We start from the raw sequence: 20892 nt of genomic DNA, 5'->3' as shown, positions 1-20892 counted from the left end.
ATCCCTAGAGCTGGCTAATCATGCTGCAGGAGTAGATCCTGTGCTCCATGGGGACAAAGCCAGAGGCAGAAAACAGGAGCCCCACCTGCCACCCAGCAGGACAGCCGTGTTTCCAGAGCCGCGATATAGATGAGTCAGAGGGGCCGGATGGAAGGAGTAGAGCCAGAGGAGAGTGGCCCGGAAGTCAGACTGAGAACACTGGAGTGGAAAGGAGGGGCTTAACACAATCCAAGGCAACAGAGGGGATCTGCACACTAAAAGAGCTTGGCAATTGCTGCAGTGATGGGGACAGAAGCCAGGTCTCAGGAACCCCAGGAGGAGTTGATCAGGACAGAACTAACACTTTGTGTAGCATGATCTATTTGGCAGTTTTATTTTTTTTATTATTATTATTTTTTTATTTGGCAGTTTTAAATGGAGAATGTGAGATGTACAAGTAGCCCAGAGGGGGAGGCTTGGTCAGGTGAGGACTTTTCCAGACCTTGGGTTTTCAGACAAGGGTGGTTTCCGGAGAAGACACACATGAGAGTCCCAGGGGCCAGCAATCAGGAATTTACCAGGCCCTGGGGTACCTGTGGAGCCCTCTGAATTCTTTTCCTTGATCTAATCTGACACATGACCTTCTTTTTAGATATCAAAGTTATCTGAAGAATATTTCATTCTGCAGAAAAAACTGAATGAAATGATTTTGTCACAGCAACTGAAGCCTCTTTATCTGGGTGTCTATCCTCATAAGCCAATTAATAGACGAGTTTCTTCTCAGCAGTGCCTTTCAGGTAAAAAAATCAGTAGAGTTAGAACTCCCTGAAGGGAAAAGCAGTGCCAGATCCTTTGTTTATTAGTTTCTCACCTTTATTCTATGGCAGATTTGAGATGACTATGTTCCAGCTGTTTGGGGGAGAACCTTCATTTCATCCCATTTCTCCTAAGTAGATAAAAGCCTTTCCAGAATGTTCCACACACCTCCTACTTTCTCTAACTTAATTCTTCTCTTTTTTCCTTTTTTTTACTTTATATATTCTTTAACTAGAACTTGGTATATGGCACCAGAAGGGAATAGAGAGGGATGGAGTTTGGGGGAGTGGGGTGGGGTGCAGGTTTGATAAAAGGGAGCAAAAAATAAAATATATCTATTCCCTTTGCCAATGTCTGCCACCTTAAGTAGAATATGGAAGGTTCAGATCTTCATTCGGATATACAAACCCAAATGCATTACTAAATTTTCTTCTGATCAACCTAAGTCACACTCTGGTATGGAATTCAGACTCAGTATTTATCAGGCTTTCCTCTCCCCAAGGCTGTGCAAAGGCCCTGAAGCCTTATGTATCTACCAAAGGATCAGGTTGAGCCTGGGGTCACTACTTATTTGCCCTTAAAGTTACTGTTGGGACACCCATCTCCTTGCTGGCCTCATGACCCCTCCAAGTCGGGAGCTGTGGTGCTCCCCTACCTGCAGGGGACACCTGGAAACCGTCAAGTTGGGAGTCTCACCTGGTCCACATGTGCTCCAGGTAGCCCTCCTCTCTGCAGCCTTATCACCTCCCCCAGTGGGGGCAGCCACTGAGGGCCTTGCAGACCTCTCTCTGGGAGAATCTGTACTTCTTTTCCCTCACTTTCTTTGGAGACCTCGCACTCTCACCACCCCCACCAGGACACCTGGCAGCACCTCTGCAAGGAGTTTGGCTCTTGCCAAAGGCCGATAAATACTGCTCACCTCATCCAACTTCTGGAAAATCCCTTAGGCAGGAAAATACTGAGATGAGCTTGGCCACTAGTCTGATATTGAAGGGAAAATATCTTAATGTTTCGGTCAGTTATCCTGCCATATTATTTTCAAGTCAAAAGCTACAATGAAACTTTAAAAAAAAAAGTGGCTCTCTGGCCCTTCCTACCACCACTGCCCTCAGGCCCTGGCCCAGAACCCCTTGCTGTTAAGAAGCAACTTAACAAGTCAGAGCCCAGGTACCCATTAGTTTGATGGCTGCACCTGATGAGCATGGGGCAGGGAGGTGCTGGTAGTATATATAGGAGAAGCACAGGAAGCCAGGTAGTGTTCCCTGTATAAGCAGCTCAGCCCTGTGCTTATTGGGAAAGGAGGGGTGGGGTGGGGGGTGATCTTCCTAGGTAGGGTGTAGATAGGGAGGGAGGAGCGGCTACTGATGTTTTGCTATGACTCACACTTTTAAATATCTTGGGGACTCTGTGTGTGTGTTTGTGTGTGTGTGTGTGTGTGTGTGTGTGTGTTTAATAAAAAGTGTATATAAGTCTGCTTGAGAGTCTCTCCCTCTGCCCCTCCCCCTACTTATTCTGTCTTTCTCTCTCTCTAAAATAAATAATTAAAAAATAATGATGTAACACTAGAAAGTGGAAATGAGCACTAAGAGGTAAACGTTAAGTTCACTTTTAGGAAAACTAAGTTGCATTTTTGTACATCTGAATCGTTGTACACTGAAAATTCAACCATGCTGTAGACAACTGCATTTTTGAAAGATCATTCTGATTGCATTGCATTCATTGATGGCACAACAAATAAACACAGAAGGCCAGAAAGAGATGATGGTGGTTCAGATGCAGTGGTGGCTGACAAGGTGAACAGTCCGAAGCAAAGGTTAGTCGGTAGAAGACCTGTCAGGTAGGCAGGTGGATAAGTGTGTAGCAACAGAAGCCAAGAGATCATTCAGTAAGTCCACTGGCCATGAGAAAAGAGAGCCTAGATCAGGAGTTCAGACATATACAGATCAGCAAAGAAGAAGCAACCAGAGAGCTGGGAAGAACACCAGGAAGCCCAGTACCCCAGAAGGCCCAGGAAGAAGGTTTCTAGGGTGTCATATAGAATGACAGAGCAAGTAAGAAGGGAATTAGAAAATATCCATTGAATTTCTTATGCATTGACAATTACTTACTAAATTCACCAGAATGTTTTTTAATGTTATAATAAATACAAATGGAAAAGGGGATACAAATAATCATTATGCTACATTTTTCGAAATTTCACTTATAACATCTGCTAGGATTTATCATTGGATATAATCTATATTCGTATATTTTAATGATATATGCAACTTCTTAAAAAATTATTGAATAGCCTATGAACATTTATCACATATATTTGTTTAAAGAATTCCAGCTGAGGTCACAAATTGGGCCAGACATTGCTTGGTCACTTGTCACTATTCAATCCCTACAATGATTCTAGGTCTATTATTGTACCTTAGGATGTATTTCTTTTACCTCAGGATAGGCAAACTCTAGGCTAAATTTTAGACTCTGACTTTCATTATAAAACAACCTGAGTTTGCCAATCTTCTAACAACATTGAAGCCAAGAATTCCCGCCACCCATTCTGTATTCCTCAAGCTCTAGTGATTTTCCCAGGTATCTTCATGCACTTGCTGACATCACAAACTTCACACAAGTAGTCAGGTGCACATTTGTTGGAGGGAATAGATTATCAGTACCATAGTCAACATTTACTTATCCTCAAAGTTATTTTGTGTAGATTGGTTTTGTCCTCCTCAAATAGATTTCCAACCCTATGCAAGCAGGACCGTTTCATATACTACTCCATACTCGTTTTTCTGTTACCCTGGCACACATTCATCACACAGTAGACATTCAGCAACTGCTTATTAATTGGACAGAACACTGCTTAATTTCCCCCAGGAATTACAATATAATAAAGTACAGTGACCAGTGAAGATTTGAAAGTATGATTTTTACAATAACAAAAAAATGTAACATTACATTCTTTAAATGTTTATTGATTTGTATATATTATCTGATTTTAAACCCCTCCAGTCAGAAAAAAAAAGATTCTCTTTTTTTTTTTAAAGATGTGTTTACTTATTTTAGAGTGAGAGAGGTGAGATGGGTTATGCAGAGGGAAACGGAGAGAGAGTTCAAACAGACTCTGTACTGAGCACAGAGCCTGGCTTGATCTCACAACCCTAAGATCACTACCCGAGTGGAAACCAAGAGTCAGATTCTTAACTGACTGCCTTACTTAGGCGCCCCAGAAAAAAAGGTTCTTATAATATATAGAAGATCATCAGAATTAGTAATGCAGAATCTGGCACCCCACAGTACAAGCAGCTGCCCTCACCTGCTGAGGCAGATTCAGCTGATGCACTGTTAGCTCAGATTCAACCGACCACCCCTGGGATACTGACCTTCATGGCAAACTGTGCCTCCCCATGAAAAATTTCACTTAGGAAACCAAAATCAAGCTCATTTACAAGTAATTCCATCATTAAAATAAGCCTAAGCATCACCTGAAACTTTAGTTCTGTCATCATTGTCAAAAACCAATAGGCATCTTCAACTACTTGCTACCCAGAACTCTGTTGGTAAGACTCAGTAAGCTTCAGCTGGATTCTGTAAAGTGGCCTGGGAGAACTTCTAACCTGTTCTAAAGAAAGCCCTAGAAAACACAGCACATGAGGGTAATTAAATTTTTCTCTTCTTTTTGAGATTTTATGTATTTATTTGAGAGAGAGAGAATGAGAGCGCACACAGGAGCAGAGGAAGAGGGGTTGGGGAGAGGGAGAAGCAGACTCCCGCTGAGCAGGGCGCCTGATGCAAATGCAGGGCTCCATCCCCAGGACCCTGGGCTTGTGACCTGACCTGAAGGCAGATGCTTAACTGACCAAGCCACCCAGGTGCCTGGATAATTAATTTTTTCAAGTTAATTTTAACAAGCTATAACCTTATTCTGTAAGGTTTCTCTTTCTGTGAGACATATTTTTTAATGTACACAAGCGTCAAGGTAAAATAATGTCCAAATGAAGACTGAGCAGCTAGTTACGAAGTTTAAAATATAAAATAAGGTAAGTACTTGAACTACTTATTTTATATCTTTGTTTTGATAATAGTTATCATAAATTGAAACTGATAGGTGCTAACTGCACTTGCATTTTTGTTAAGAGAAACTTGGTATAGGATATGTATAACTAGAGTGTGGCTGTTGGATCATAGATCGCAATAAGTATACAATGACATTCATTATTCATAAGTATACAATGACAGTGCATTATGTCTCCCTGAATGGTATTTTTGGGGGGATGTTTTTCTTCTTAATTATGGTACACCTGGCAATTTGTTTTGACCATTGTGAAGAGAAGAAAAAAGATTAATTGCAGGACAAATAAATTCTGGTAACACAAAAGCACATTCTCTTTCTTTCCTTTATAAAGAAAGTATGACTATCCAACAGGCTGTAATTTTTTAGCGGTTTGCAAGGTTAACAAATAAGGATACTATTGTAATTCTCATGCTTCATTTACATAACATCAAAAGAAAATTCAACACTAGATCAAAGCAGTCCCTTGCCATGCACACACACACAGTGTATATAACACAAATGTTTTTTATGTTGCTTTGAGAATAAATGTTGGGGAGGAAAAAAATCACAATTTTCCATTTATTTCTAAATTTTAATGGCATTCAGACTCATGCAATTACCCTTAATACTTAGTTATTATGATGCAGATTTGATCTGCTGTAGTTTTTAGGATTGCCTATCACCTTACCATTGTAATGCCATTGTAATGCTGGCACCTAGAAATGCATTTTACAAACTACCAAGAATATATGACCACCTGTATCTATAAATGTGCTTACATTCATGAGAAAGCCAGGTAGCTCAAATAATGTGGGGTTATATATTTTATAGGATTATTTTTTCATTAAAAGTGAAAAGTAAAGAGATTTCAGAAATTATATTGCTTCCCACCCATTGCTTATCTTCCTGAGTTTATTTGCTATCCCTCTTTCTTCATAAGAAGGAATACCAACTCTCCAAGTCTCTTAAGAAAACAAGTCAGTATATAAAATTAAGTGACTTTATTTATAATAAGTAAATAAATGATTCAGTGAGAATCATTAAATTACATATTAAATACTAATCGTATGAAACAGTTTACCTTTCATAAATTTACACTCTGAATTATGGATTTCTGATGAATTAACTGAATTAGTTCAGATGAAACATTTGGCCTTTGATGGAAACAGCTACACTCAAATTATTACCCCTCATTCCATACTTTGTATCTAGTCTACATGTATCTACAGAGGACATGGAGCTAATATAGAAGCAGGAGTAATGAATATACTTCTCCCCCCTCCAACTTCCCTTTAAGTTTTGATTCAGATGCACACACAAAAAAAAACAATAATATTAGCAACACTGGAAACTGAATTTTTCTTTATATATTTTGGCACCATATTACTTAGCTACATGAGATCAATTCAAAGATAAATTATATAGCATAGTTTATACAATAATATAATCAACACATGTTTAATATATTTATAATTTCATATGCTATAGAGATAATACCCTTTTTTTCCAAATAGCTAGTATAGTTTTAAAAATTGCTCTTTCTTTTAAGGTTGTATTTAAATTCCAATTATTTAACATAATGTTAGTTTCAGGTGTACAATATAGTGATTCAGCACTTCCATACATCACCTGATGCTCTTCACAGAATTGAGTATCATTGATCTTTTTCCTTTGCCCTTTGCTTCTTTCTTGGGCTCTCTCCTTTCCTCAACCTCTTTTGTTTCTTCTAACTAGACATCTAGGCCAGTCCACAAACTTACACAAATCAAAATCGAACCAGATTACATTTCCTAACCATAATGTAATTGAGATAGAATTGAAAAACACAGGGGTGCCTGGGTGGCTCAGTCGGTTAAGCACCTGCCTTCATCTCATGTCATGATCCCAGGGTCCTGGGATGGAGCCCTGCATCAGGCTCCCTCCCCAGCAAGGAGTCTGCTTCTTCCTCTCCTGTCCCTCTCGCCGCCCCCATACTGCTTGTGTGTCCTTTCTCTCTCAAATAAATAAATAAAATCTTTTTAAAAAAAGAATTGAAAAGGACGCCCGGGTGGCCCAGTGGTTGAGCATCTGCCTTTAGCTCAAGTCGTGATCCCAGGGTCCTGGGATTGAGTCCCGCATCAGGGTCCCTGCAGGGAGCCTGCTTCTCCTCCTGCCTCTGTCTCTGCCTCTCTCTCTGTGTCTCTAATGAATAAATAAATTAAATCTTTTTTAAAAAGTTGAAAAGCACAAATGAGCAAAATAAAAATCAATAAGATAATCTAAAGAAATTATGATTAAAGCTATAAATTATTTTGAATTAATAAAAATGAAAGTAGCCACATAGAAAAACTATGAATGGAATGCAGTCTATACTCATAGGAAAATTCATATCATTAAATGTTTTTGTTATTAACTGAGAGAAAATAATGAAAAAAGAATATAACTTGGGAAATTTTTAAAGTAAATTAATGGTTATTCAACACCAGGAAAAACAGAAAAAAGAATAACTACAATAACACAAAAATAGACCAAATACCTAAATGACACTAAGGTAATAGCTTCATTTAAAAATAATTTGAAAGTAAAATAAATTCCTATTTTCAAAAGAATACACACAAAAAAAATTAGAAGTAAGAACATTACAACAAGTGTAGTTGATAATACTGAAATCTTATCATACTATAAATCAATCAATTTCACAAAAACAATTTGGAGCTGGAACATAAATTTCTGAAAAGAAATTAGTCAATATAATGATATGCCTGTCAAAGAAAAGTTGACAAGAACTCAATATTTTAGGCAATTGGCATCTTAAATTCATGAGACAGATAATTCCTACATTATGTAATCTGTTTGAGAAAAAAAGGGATAAAGTGAAAACTACCTATTTTATGAAGGTCATATCCTGAAACCTAAGTCTGACAAATAACATTTTAGAAAAGAGGAAGGAAGAGAATGAGGCAGCAGAGGGAGGGAGGGAGGGAGGAAGGGAGGGAGGGAGGGAGGAAGGAAGGAAAAAAGGGATGAGGAGGGAAGGAAGAGGTGAGGGAAGGAAGGAAGAAAGCTATGAGTCAGTCTCAAGAGATTTAGAGGTAAAACCAAGTGCCATTCTGACTAATTGAGTGCAATATTACATTAAAAGAATCTCTTAAGAGCACATATTAATGTAACAGTATCAAAAAGTCAAAAGAAAAAAGTCATCTTGTTAACCCTGAAATAGTTTTCAATAAAATAATACCTGGTCCTAATGAAAAGACAAACTCTTAGTCAATGAGCAATAGAAGTAGATTCTTTAAATTGCCAAAATCATCATTAACTGTAAAACACTGGAAGCAGTTCCAGTAGAAAGTGGAATTAAGATAAGAATGCTGATGAAAACACTTTTTTCCATGATTTGGGAATTCTACCGAATGTAATAAGACAGGAAACAAAAGTCTCTATAAAAGCATAACTATTGAAAAGGAGAAGTTGTTAGGGTATTAATACCAACATGAATGTTGGTATTAAAAAATGTAAAGAATGAACCCAAATGATTGGTATTAACAATAGAATTCACCAGGGATATGTATGTGAATAGAAAAATGGATATCCTTTCCTATAAAGTTGGAAAAAGAGTTCATTGGAAATAATAACAACAACAACAACAAAAACAGGGGGGTGGATCTTGAAATAAAGCTGGCAAGAAAACCACAAATAAACAAAAACATGTGGACAATGGTATAATACACTGTGTTTCTGGATTGGAACATAAGATACTGTAAACATAACTATTCTATAATTAATTTCTAGGTTTAAAAAGAAAACAGCATTCAATGTCTATGAGATTTTCTTTAGAACTTATGAAAATGTTCCTAAAGACCATTTGTAAATTTCAGGAAAAAGGAATAATTAGAAATGAGGATTTTCTTTTTTAGATAGTAAAAAGAATAATATAAAGCTATAATAATGAAAACCATATACCTCTTATAAAAATCAACCACAGATTAATGAAATAGGGTAGCCCTAAAATTGACCCTGGTATCTATAAAAACCTGTCACAAAAAGATACACAGCAAAACCATAAGAAATAGATGGATAATGCTTAAAATTTTTCTGAGGTGGAGAGAAGAAATAAGATAATCTTACTTCAGGCTGAAAACCCAAATATTTCCCAGATACATTAATGATTTCATTGTAAGAAATAAACCCAAAACAATCAAATGATATGAACTGAGTCTTCACAACCTCTGCTTGAGAAAGGATGAAACATAAGAAGTTATAAAAGGACTTAGAAAGAAGAGAGGTGCTATCTTTGGACTAGATAAGCATTAAAACCTTCCAGAGATTAGAAAGCATCTTAGAAGTTAAAAAACCAAATGCAAACTGGATGAAAAACTTAGAACAAATGGAAAAGGTTAACATGTGTATTGCACAATGGGCTCTTATAAATAATTAGGAAAAATATTAACACCCCCCAATGGAAAAATGGGCACAAGACATTGATTTACTTATAGAAGAACAAATGCAAATGGCAAATAAGCATATATATGATCACCCTAATTTAAATACAAATTAAAATAAGTTCCTGTTTTTTATTTATCAAAATGACAAGGATAAAATATATTTAATAGTGATAAGAATGTGCTAATTTAATTATTCTCAAACACTATTGGTAAGACTGTAGAGTCAATGTTTTGAAAAGTGATTTAGCAATATAAAAAAAAAAAAAGGAAATAGTTTGCATCATTGACCCAATAAACCCACTTATGGGGACATAGCCTAAGGAAACAACTGAAAAAGAAAAATTTATGTACTGGCAAAAAATGAAATGAGACAATAAGAAAATGATTAATAAGTAATGACACATTCATAGATGGAATATTAACAGCCCCTAAAATTCATTTTTCAGAGAATAACCTTGGCAAACTGCTAGCTAATCTAACTATAGTATAAAATATTACAGAATTAGAATCTGAATACTGTAAATAATCAGCTTAACCTCACATGGCAGTTCATTAACAAGAGCATCTATGCAGAAAGCTCTAGAAAAGTCAAACGGACTGGTTGAGTGAGAACTAGGTGCTCACTCTCCAGTAGAAAGGACTCTCTCTCACTGATTTTTACCTTCAGAGTCTACTTCTGTATAAGATTAAGAATCTGAATAATGGTACTTCATCCTGGTACAAAGCTTCCACAGTGATGTGGGGTAAGACGAGAGTGTCATCTCCAGATATGTCATTTTTGTTGCCGGTCACTGAAAGCTTGCTTGACATTTCCTCCAGCCATGCTCTGTTCCAGACAGGCTCTCGTAAGGAGTAAAGGCTTTATTAAAAATATTAGAATATTTCGTCTCACCTCGGTAGAAACCAATCTGAGAAAATGGCTGAACAGTCAATAAATTATTTTCTAAAATTTGACTCTTTGGGAAAAATTAACATAGGTTTCATTTCAGGCTATATACTCAGATATTTTTCAGATAGATTAAGATCAATATGATCTTGAAAAACAGCCAAAAAAAAAAAAAAAAAACCAAACCAACCAAGTTGTAATTAGGGGGCCTTACATATGGTTCTCTAGGTCTCTAGGCAGGTAAGCATATATTTTGTTGTATGACTGTATCCATAGTCCTGTGGACACTCACACACAGGACACATGCTTCTAGTTCAGCATGACGGTCCACCATCCCCAGCACAGAAGGCACTCTTGAGATTCCATCAGTATCACTGTGTGTATTCTCATATGCCTCTCTTAGGGTGCCCTGCTTTGGTGATTGTGCATGAGTATGCAAGAGGGCTGGGAGAAAGGACATAACCAACCCCATGACTAGAACAAAACTACCTCTGAGGACTCTAGTCCAATACCTCTGCCCAATAGAGATGCCAGCAATAGGTGGCAGATATTTAGTGATCATGTCCAAGAGATAAATGATAATCTAGAGGGCATGTCTCTTCATCCCCCCACAAACAGAGTGGCCTTATTCTCCTCTGTTTTCTCCTGTGACATAACTAGAGTAGACATGAGGAGCAGGCTGGGGGCGGGGGGCGGGGGTGGCGGTGAAGCACCCTACCTAAATCTAAGAGTAGTATAATTTAAAAACCACATGCTCAGTTTTCAATGTTCCTGATACTAGTGCAATGTACCCAAATCAGAGAGTGGCAAAAAGCTTAAAAGCCCATGCTCAAGGTGTCAATTGGCTCTAGGGTAGAAAAGAATGAGCCAAAAAAATTGCTTGAGCGTTCAAATGGGGATGGAGGCCAGTAGTTGCCTTTTGAGGTCAAAGGGAGCCTCTGAGTCAGATTCAGGGAATGGGAAGGCATCCCCAGAGTGTGAAGGACACTCAAAAGAGGAGAAACACCTCCCCTTACAACCCTTCACCTCAGGTATACTCAAAAGAACACAGACAGAGCATAGAGCAAAGCAAGTGCCCAAATTCAGGGCAACCATGAGAGATGAAAAATGTTTCCAGAGTTGTGTGCCATGCAAGGCAGAGGGAAGCAGAGTAGAACTGAACTGGCCCACGAGTTCAGAACCTGAATCCAGTCTCCTCCAGACTGGCTGGCCTGGCTGAAGGGCAGATGAGATGAAAAGGCAGAACCAACAGCTTCTGGAAGGCAGGTTGCATCCCTGACTGCACAAATCCTGCCTTTGATGTGCAGAAATGAATATTCCTCCCTTCTAAGATTTCCTGTAGCCCAACTGTATTGATGAAAGTTCACAGACGGCAGTAAATGGAAATTTACCAAAAATTTAAAAATTGATTTCTTAAAAAATTACAATAAGCACATTTCTGATCTGTTAATATCTGATTTATGACACTAACATAAGTGCATTTCTGTTCTGCTAATAACTGATTTAGATGAGATCCTTATGCAGACTATCCTCTGAATGTTAATTACCATTAAAGTGAGAATAATATTGAGATATAATTTTCTAAAGCAAGTATTTCCAATGAGATTTATGCTCTCTTCCAAATAAAAAAATATTGAGCTGTTTGTCCTTTCATTATTCAAAGAAAGGTGCATTTCTGGTAAACTGAAACACCGAAATTATCAGAACCCATAGTATAAATAAATAAATATTTTACCTTCTGGCTATTTAATGTAGCAATAACCTTTACAAGCTAATATTTATCATGCACATCACACAAAATAGTCACAAACCTTATTTTGCTACTGACAACATTGATAATATGGGATTACAAATGTTTATGTCACTTTTGTAATTAAGGGGTTAGAATGACATTAGCAGAGCGTGTTTGCACTCCCCCAAAAAGAACAAAATTTTAGAGGGCAAAATCAGCTTGCCTTTCTGGAATATTTGTATGCTGATAAACTCAGGGGAAGTTTGCTCTTCAAAAATACAAAATAGTCTGGGGAAATTTAATTTAAATGCAATCAGACCCTGTTGAACACATTCATCAATAATTTTCTTACTGGCTGCCCACTTTGTGTGGCAATATCTTAAGTGAGACACCTTTTAAGAACATTCAGCCCTCCGTTTCGGATTATCCTGGTGAAAGAAGAAAGTCAGTGAACTAACACAAGAGCAGATTCTTCAAGATACAAGAAATAAACAGAAATTCTGAAAATTCAACACATTTTTTTACGTTTTATCTCTATAAAATAGATATACCCACGTGCATATTTATAATTTTACATAAAGGAAATATTTTTTATTTTCCCTTTTTCTTCCTGTTTCCTTCCCCCTTTCTCCATCTGCAGCCCACATTACTCACCCCTCAAGAGAACCCTAATCATAAAGCATGTATTCTTTCATGGATTTTGTAGATCTGCACACATACACTTATGCATACATACACATACAGAGATTTCTGTCATTGTTTTTATATAAATAAGATCACAATATAAATACCTATATATCTTGGCTTTTTTCCTTCAATTCCTTAGCAGGAATCCCTGCACATCAGCTGGCACAGCTATAACTCATTCATTTTACTGGCTATATAATATTTCACATGGGTATCAATGATTTATGTAAACTTTTCTCTCTTTCTAGATACTCACTGTTTCAGATTTTTGCCACTGTAAAAAATGTTGCAGTAAACATCTTTGAGGATGCCCTGGTATGCCAGGATTTTAGTTTTGCAAGATAGGTTCCCAGGGTAGGGTTATTGAGTTGAAAGGTATGTTTGGGTTTTTTTTGATAGGCTGCTTTCCCAAAAGCCCTAATAATTGACATTTCCTTCAATAGTTTGTGAGAACATACTTTTTTCTGGCATCCTGTACAGTGCTGTTATCCTTCTTTTAATCTTTGCTTATGTGCCAAAAGTGAAATGATATTTTGTCATTATTTTAACTTCTATTTCCTTGCCTATTAGCCAGCTCAGGTGCCTTCCTATACTTACTGACTTTTTGGATTTGCTTGTCTTGAACTACCTATTTTAACCTTTTGCCCTTTTTTTCCACTGGTCTGTATTTTATATTAATTTGCTTGGCCTTGTATGCATTACAAATACCATCCCTTGACTTGTCCTCTGTATTGTAAATATAGTTTTCCAAATCATGTGTCTTCTGACTTTGTTGCCATATTAAGGTCTTTATCTATTTTTAATAGCCAAATATGTCTACATTTTTATGACTTTTGGATTTTGGTGAAGACATTTATACCTCTAGATCATTCATGAAGTCCTTGCGTTCTCTTTCGAGAGTTTTGTTGGTTCTTCTATTTACACTTATCTTGAAAGCATCGGGAATTTATTTTTCTATGGACAGTAACAGTGGTGATCCAGTTAACAAAATTCACTTACCGCTGTGTCTCTGAGTTAAAATGGAGTCCATCTAACCTCTTAGCATCTCCAAACACCTACCACATGCAGAACAACCATGAAGAGGCAGGAGAACGTCAAAACCTCAGTCGTGAGCTGTATCACTCAGAAACCTATGGCTCGACTATAAAAAAAAAAATCACAGGTAAAAATAGTTAGATGTTATATGTTTGGTTACAGCTGCATGACAACATCCCACAGATGGTAGCTTAAACAAAAGAAATTGATTTCCTCCTAGTTCTGGAGACTAGAAAACCAAGATCAAGGTGTTGGCAAGGTTGGCTTCTTCTGAAGCCGCTCTCCCTGACTTGTGGATGGCTGTCTTCTCCCTGTGTCTTCACATGGTCTTCCTTCTGTGTGATTCTGTGTCCTAATCTCTTCTTATAATGACACATATTGGGTAGGGCCCATCCTTGTCACTTCACTTTAAAGACCTTTTCTCCAAATATAGTCTTATTCTGAGGTACTAGGGGTTAGGTCTTCAGCATGTGAATTTTGAGGGGACATAACTCACTTCAAATGATCTGTATAGCATGTGAGTACTATTGTTGGTGCTCCCTGAGAGGGGGATCACTGGATAGTCAGTGAGAGCTTGGTGAAACAACTGGTACTGGAGACAGGCAGTGAAGATGCTCAAGATAGTGAGAGGGCACCTGGGTGGCTCAGTCAGTTAGGCATCTGCCTTCAGTTCAGGTCAAGATCCCAGGGTCTTGGGATTGAGCCCCTCATCAGTCTCCCTGCCCAGTGGAGGGCCTGTTCTCCCTCTCCCTCTGCTCCAGCCCCCTCCCCACACCCTGCTCATTCTCTTTCTCAAATAAATAAAATCTTAAAAAAAAAATTTCAGTGAGTCTATTAGAATATGAGAATAAGCAAAATTATAGCTACAAACATGGTGTGTCAGGGTTCCAGTGAGGCCAGTAGACTGACCAAAGGAGATGGTTCATTTCAGGGGGAAGCGGGAGATAAAATTGTAACTGCTGTGATTGTAAGTAATCTGGATTTAGGAGAAGTTTAGCCTTAATCATAGAAGAAAAGAAAACAATGAATTTTTGAAAAGTGAAACTTCATAATTAAAATGATAGGTAAGGAAGAAAAATCTGGTCTTTGTTTGTGAGGTGAAGCATGGAGAACAGATTAAGTCTCTGCCAAAGTTATTAACTGAGCAGTTTAGCCCAGAGTGGTAGCCATGGTAGACAAAAGGAAATGATGGGTGAGTATTAGACATTCAAAGCATGTATCAAAAAATTGGCGGAAGTTGATGATTGTCTGTTTATAGGAAATGAGCAAGTGGGATAAGACAAAGGTGATATCAATATTTTGAGCCTGGGGTAGAGGTAGACATAATGGTGTCATGCTATGGAGCTTGTGATACACAGAATCCTACATGGAGAAGGAAAGTGACCACCGGTTCATTTGAGCCTTAGAGTTTGAGATGGAAGTACTCAATAGGGAAGAAAAAATTGGAGCAGGAGCTCTGGCGGGGTGAAAACATCAAACCTGAGCTTTGTATCAGGAAGCCATCAGCATGGAGTACACCATGGGATGTGCAAGGAACAAAGAGAGGATTGATTCAGTCCAGGAGGCAAAGGGATTATTAACTCATTCAGCAAAATTTTATTAAACAGTGACTATATGTCAAGCATATCCTTAAGTGCCAGGAATACAAAGATAAATAAGATAAGGGATCTCCCCTCAGAAATCTCATCATGAAGGTCAGGAGTAGTCAATAATGTTAAACGATGAAGGCAGCCATTGAAGGACAGATAAAGGGCCCTTGTATTTGTCAATAAAGTGAATCACCCTTGACTCTCTAGAGGCAGTTTCAATAGTTTAGGTGATAGAAATGAGATTGAATGGGGAACATTTGATGAGGCAGCGGAGACAAGAGCAAGATTCTCTTTATTGCCAGAATCAGTTTTGTTTTCCACTCTCCTGGCCCTTATTCAGATTCTTTGCCACCTTCAGCTTAATTAACTTCTATTACAACCGTGATATGCTGATATTGTAATTTAGACTTTAACATTAAAGTCAAGGTAAAATCTAGTCAGAGGTCAGTTTCATGCTCCTAAAACCGTAAAAACTTCATATTATATGTGTATGTTTCTTGCCATTCAGTTTCAAATGAATAACATAAGTGGGCATAAGCAATACATTTTAAAATGATGAGACTTTGCAAGAGCCATAGAAGCTGTTTAATAATCAGCACTTAGAGAGATGATTAGGGAAGGAGAAAGAAAAAAATAAAAGACCAGTATTTGCGGTAATGGCAAGAATCTAGCTTTTACCATCTTTCCTTGTGCTTTTGACAATCTTGGACAGGATTCGACAGGGCTCAGATACTTGAATTCCCTCCACCTCCTCTATTCCCATGGAGAGGAACAGAGGGAACAGAAGACGAATCGCCAGAGATTGGTTGGAAAAGTGCTTCTACTCTACTTGTCTATTACTAATCTCTATTAATATGGTCTCGTTAACAAAGATCTCATTTTCTTTTGTCTTATTCGAAAAAAAGATTGTATGATTGTTGTGGTTTTCTCTGATTAGCATTGTTCCATGTATTATACCTCTATAAAATACATCTAGCTAGCTGATCTATCTTTGTCATCTAGCAATTTCCTATAGATTTTGAAATGAATGAGCTGGATTCTGTGAGAATGTGAATACTGTTGTGATAAGTATGTTCACCTAGTGGACTGGGCATAAGACCAGAAAGTTGGACATCTGTGAGTCTCTATCCTGGCTGAAACTGATTCGCACTACCAGTCATGGTTGTTTACACATAGTATAAATATTCACTGATTTCATTCTATTTGACTTGATTTGGTTAGTGTGCTTTGGAGAAATTCAGTTTCTCTGTGTATTTCTACATCGAGGCTAGGAATCATTCTTTCCCCTTTATTATACAAAATAATGATCTATTACTGCCTTTAAAGTCCAGCTAACAAATGTATGCTCAGATATAACTTGAATGTAAGTCATTCTCCAATAAGCACCCATACCTTGCTCCCACCCTGATCCTGATGTATCCATAAAACAGGCATTTCTGCACAAATGTAGTCAGGGGATGCAGTGGTCAAGAATCATGAAAAACAGACAAGAATACTTCATTAGAGGCTCATTAGCTCTGTAAATGTAAAGCCACTTGTGACAAACACTAACAACCAAGTATATAGAGCATCAGAAGCTTTAATGACATTGCTACAGGTATAAGAACTTGGCTATATTGACAAAAAAGACCAGAAAAAGATGACAAACTTTATTCTTTCTTGGTGAAGGTTTTTCAAGTCAAGTCTGACGATTCTAATAGTTTGAGGTTCTACATTTCAAAGGAAGTCAAGCCTGCAAATGAGTAATGTTCTTGTTTGGGGGTAACATAGGAGATGGCCTTTGAGTAGAGATTTTGCAGGGCTTGGATGGATGGGTCATTGTATAAGGCTGGTGGTTGGGGGAATCACAGCAAAATTCTATGAGCATATTACCCTTTTTTAAGTTCTTATTTAAATTCCAGTTAGTTTAATATACAGTGTAGTAAAAGTTTCAAGTGTACAATATAGTGATTCAACACTTCCTACAACACCTGGTGCTCGTCACAAGTGCACTCCTTAATCCTCATCACCTATTTCACCCATTCCCCCACCCTCCTCTCCTCAAACAAACCATCAGTTTGTTCTCTATAATTAAGAATATATTTCTTGGTTTGTCTCTCTTTTTTTCCCCCTTATGCTTGTTTGTTCTTTTTCTTAAATTCCTATTCCACATATGAGTGGAATCATATGATTTTTGCTTTCTCCAGTGGACTTACTTTGCTTAGCATAATACTCTCTACCTTCATCATTGCAAATGGCAAGATTTCATTCTTTTTTTGTTTGTTTGTTTTTGATTTCATTCTTTTTTATGGCTAATATTCCTATATATATACACACACACCACATATTTTTTATCCATTCATCTATTGATGGACTCTTGGCTGTTTGAATAACTTATGCTATTGTAGATAATGCTGCTGTAAACATCCGGGTACATGTATCCCTTTGATTTAGTATTTTTGTATCCTTTGGGTAAATACCCAGTAGTACAATTGCTAGACCATAGGGTAGTTCTATTTTTGACTGTTTGAGGAAACTCTGTACTGTTTTCCAGAGTGGCTGCACCAGTTTGCATTTCCACTAACAGTGTATGGGGGTTCCCCTTTTTCCCCATCCTTGCCAGCACCTGTTTTTTCTTGTGTTGTTGGTTTTAGCCATTCTGACAGGTGTGAGGGGATAGCTCATTGTAGTTTTGATTTGTATTTCCCTCAAGGTGAGTGATGTTGAGTATCTATTTATGTATTTATTGGCCATATGTATGTCTTCTTGGGAAAAATGTCTATTCGTGTCTTCTGCCCATTTTTTAATTGAGTTATCCATTTTTTAAGTATTGAATTTTATAAGTTCTTTATATATTTTGCATACTATATCCTTATCCATTATGTCATTTGCAAATATCTTCTCTCATTCTGTAGGTTGACTTTTAGTTTTGTTGGTTGTTTCCTATGCAGAAACTTTTTATTTTGGTGTAGTCCCAATAGTTCATTCTTGCTTTTGTTTCCCTTAGCTCAGGAGACATATCTAGAAAGCAGTTGCTACAGCCAATGTCAAAGAAGTTACTGCCTATGTTCTTCTCTAGGATGTTAATGGTTTCCCATCTCATGTTTGGGTCTTAATCCATTTTGAATATATTTTTGTGTATAATGTAAGAAAGTTGTCCAGTTTCATGCTTCTGCATGTTGCTGTCCAGTTTTCCCAACACCATTTGTTGACCAGACAGTCTTTTTTCCATTGGATATTCTTTCCTGCTTTGTCAAAGATCAATTGACTGTATAGTTGTGGATCTAATTCTAATTTCTCTATTCTGTTCCATTGATCTATGTGTTTGTTTTTGTGCCCATACCATACTGTTTTGATCACAACAGGGTTGTAATATAACATGAAGTCCAGAATTGTGATGCCTCCAGCTTTACTTTTCTTTTTCAAGATTGCTTTGACCATTCAGGGTCTTTTGTAGTTCCATACAAATTTTAGTATTGCTTGTGAAAAATGCTATTGGTATTTTGATACAGATTGCATTAAATGTATAGTTTGTTTTGGGTAGTATAGACATTTTAACAGTATTTGTTCTTCATCCATGAGCATGGAATGTTTTTCCATTTGTGTAACCTTCAATTTCTTTCAACAGTGTTTTATAGTTTTCAGAGTACATGTCTTTTGCCTCTTTGGTTAGGTTTCTTCCTAGATATCTTACTGGTTTGGGTCCAGTTGTAAATGGGACTGATTCCTATTAGTTTCTCTTTTTGCTGCTTCATTATTGGTGTAGAGAAATGCAACAGATATCTGTACATTGATTCTGTATCCCGTGACTACTGAATTCATATTTCAGTTCTAGCAGTTTTTTGGTGAAGTCTTTCAGGTTTTCTATATAGAGTATCATGTCACGTGCAAATGGTGAAAGGTTTACTGCTTTCTTGCCAGTTTGGATGCCTTTCATTTCTTTTTGTTGTCTGATTACTGAGGATAGGGTTTCCAGTGCTATAGTGAATGAAGTGGTGAGAGTGGACATCCCTGTTTTATTCCTGGGTGTAGAGGAAAAGCTCTGGGTTTTTCCCCATTGAGGATGATATTAGCTGTGGGTTTTTCATTTAAGGCCTTTATTATGTTGAGGTATGTTCCCTCTAAACCTACTTTGTTGTAGGTTTTTATCAATAATACATGTTGTACTTTGTCAAATGCTCTTTATCTATTGAAATTATCATATGGTGATCCTTTCTTTTATTAATGTGATATATCATGTTGATTGATTTGTGAATATTGGACCATTCTTGCAACCCAGGAATAAATCCCTGGGTTGATCATGGTGAATGATTTCTTTACTGTATTGTTGGATTTAGTTTGCTAATATTTTGTTGGTTATTTTTGCATCCATCTTTATCAGAGATACTTGCCTGTAGTTATTTTTACTCATGGTATCTTTATCTGGCTTTGGTATCAGGGTAATGCTGGCCTCATAGAATGACTATGGAAGTTTTCCTTCCTTTTCTGTGTTTTGGAATAGTTTGAGAAAAATAGGTATTAACTCTTCCTTAAATGTTGGCATAAAACCCCTTTTTAAGGATTTTCTAGCACTTCCAACTCGTCTCCCTATCATCCTCTGAACTTCTGTACGCTATTCCACATTACCAAACTATACATTTTTTTCTTCCCCTTCTTTCCTTTCCCTTATCTCTCAAAGCCCCACACTACTAGACAAGCAGAAGGAACATGTAGTGAGGAATATGATAAGGGGTGGTTGGGGGAACAAAGAACTTTCCTCTTTCTCCAAGCTTAAGCCCCAGTTGTATGTATATAATTTCTTATTTACCCCCAAAGGAAAGCATTGCTTGATAATCGTCTTTGTAATTGAAAACTTGTTTATGATCACCTTTCTTATAGGTATCTCTAAAGAAGAAGAGCCAAAAATATTGAGACCCCCAAGACGGCCCCGGAAACCCAAAACATTAAATAACCCTGAGGACTCCACATACTATTATCTGCTACATGTAAGTGGCTCACTCTTCTTATCAGATGAGAGCCATAGCAACTGCTAACACTCCTCTTCCTCTAGGTCCCAGCCTCTCCCTGCCCTCTAGCAGTCTTCTCTGCTGGTCCGTTAATTGAGCTGAGGTGCAAATACCAAACCAGAAAGAGAAGTGCATCATAAAAGGAGCTCTTCAGAGGGACCTTAGGTCAAAGGTCAAGTTTTAGGAAAAGAAGAAGAAAGGGAAAGAGGAAGAAGAAGACATTTACTTGAGCAGCTTTCAAATTCCAGGCTTAGACGGAGGGGCTTCACATATAGGTGACATCTCATCTTGTGAATAGCCCTTAAGATGGTGTCCTCATCTCACTGGTCAGAACTCAGACCCAGATAGGCACTGCAGAGCTGCCGGGGTCGTTAGCTGCACTCAAGTCTTCTGACTGACCGCTCCTGCTTACTCCCTATGTGCAACAGGAGGGCTCCCTGGCACCAGCCCTGCCCACCTGCCCTTCCTCTCCTGTTCCTGCTATCTGTGAGTGTCACCATCAACCACTGATGACCCAGACCAAGAACCTGGGGGGCTTCCTGGATCTTGCCCTCTCTCATTCCTGACATCTCCTCTGTCACCTACAGTGTGGCTTTTCCTGGCCAGGACTCACTCCAATTCATGCCCTGCCTCTGACCCCATGGGCAACACTCTACTTCAGACCATCATCATTCCTCACCCAGAATATTTCAGGCTTCTTATCTCAGCTGCTCCAGA

At 37.8% G+C, this 20892-nt stretch overlaps 1 protein-coding gene across 5 annotated transcripts in view; it reads left to right on the top strand.

Annotated features, from left to right (window-relative positions):
- The window catches only part of MYO3A (myosin IIIA), a 245594-nt gene that overhangs the window by 209193 nt on the left and 15509 nt on the right, over window positions 1-20892 (top strand). For 3 of the 5 annotated variants that reach the window (XM_072825306.1, XM_072825305.1, XM_072825308.1), the window contains 2 exons: window positions 632-776; window positions 20048-20154. The exons of 1 other annotated variant lie outside the window; for it this stretch is intronic. In XM_072825306.1, the coding sequence (XP_072681407.1) occupies window positions 632-776; window positions 20048-20154 (252 nt within the window). The remainder of the gene's footprint in view (window positions 1-631; window positions 777-20047; window positions 20155-20892) is intronic. One more of the 5 variants, XR_012030791.1, reaches the window with a different exon arrangement.

Source organism: Canis lupus, chromosome 5, assembly GCF_048164855.1.
Source record: "Canis lupus baileyi chromosome 5, mCanLup2.hap1, whole genome shotgun sequence".
NCBI lineage: Eukaryota > Metazoa > Chordata > Mammalia > Carnivora > Canidae > Canis > Canis lupus.
Note: the sequence above shows the minus strand (reverse complement) of the source record. Positions and strands in the feature narration are given on the sequence as shown.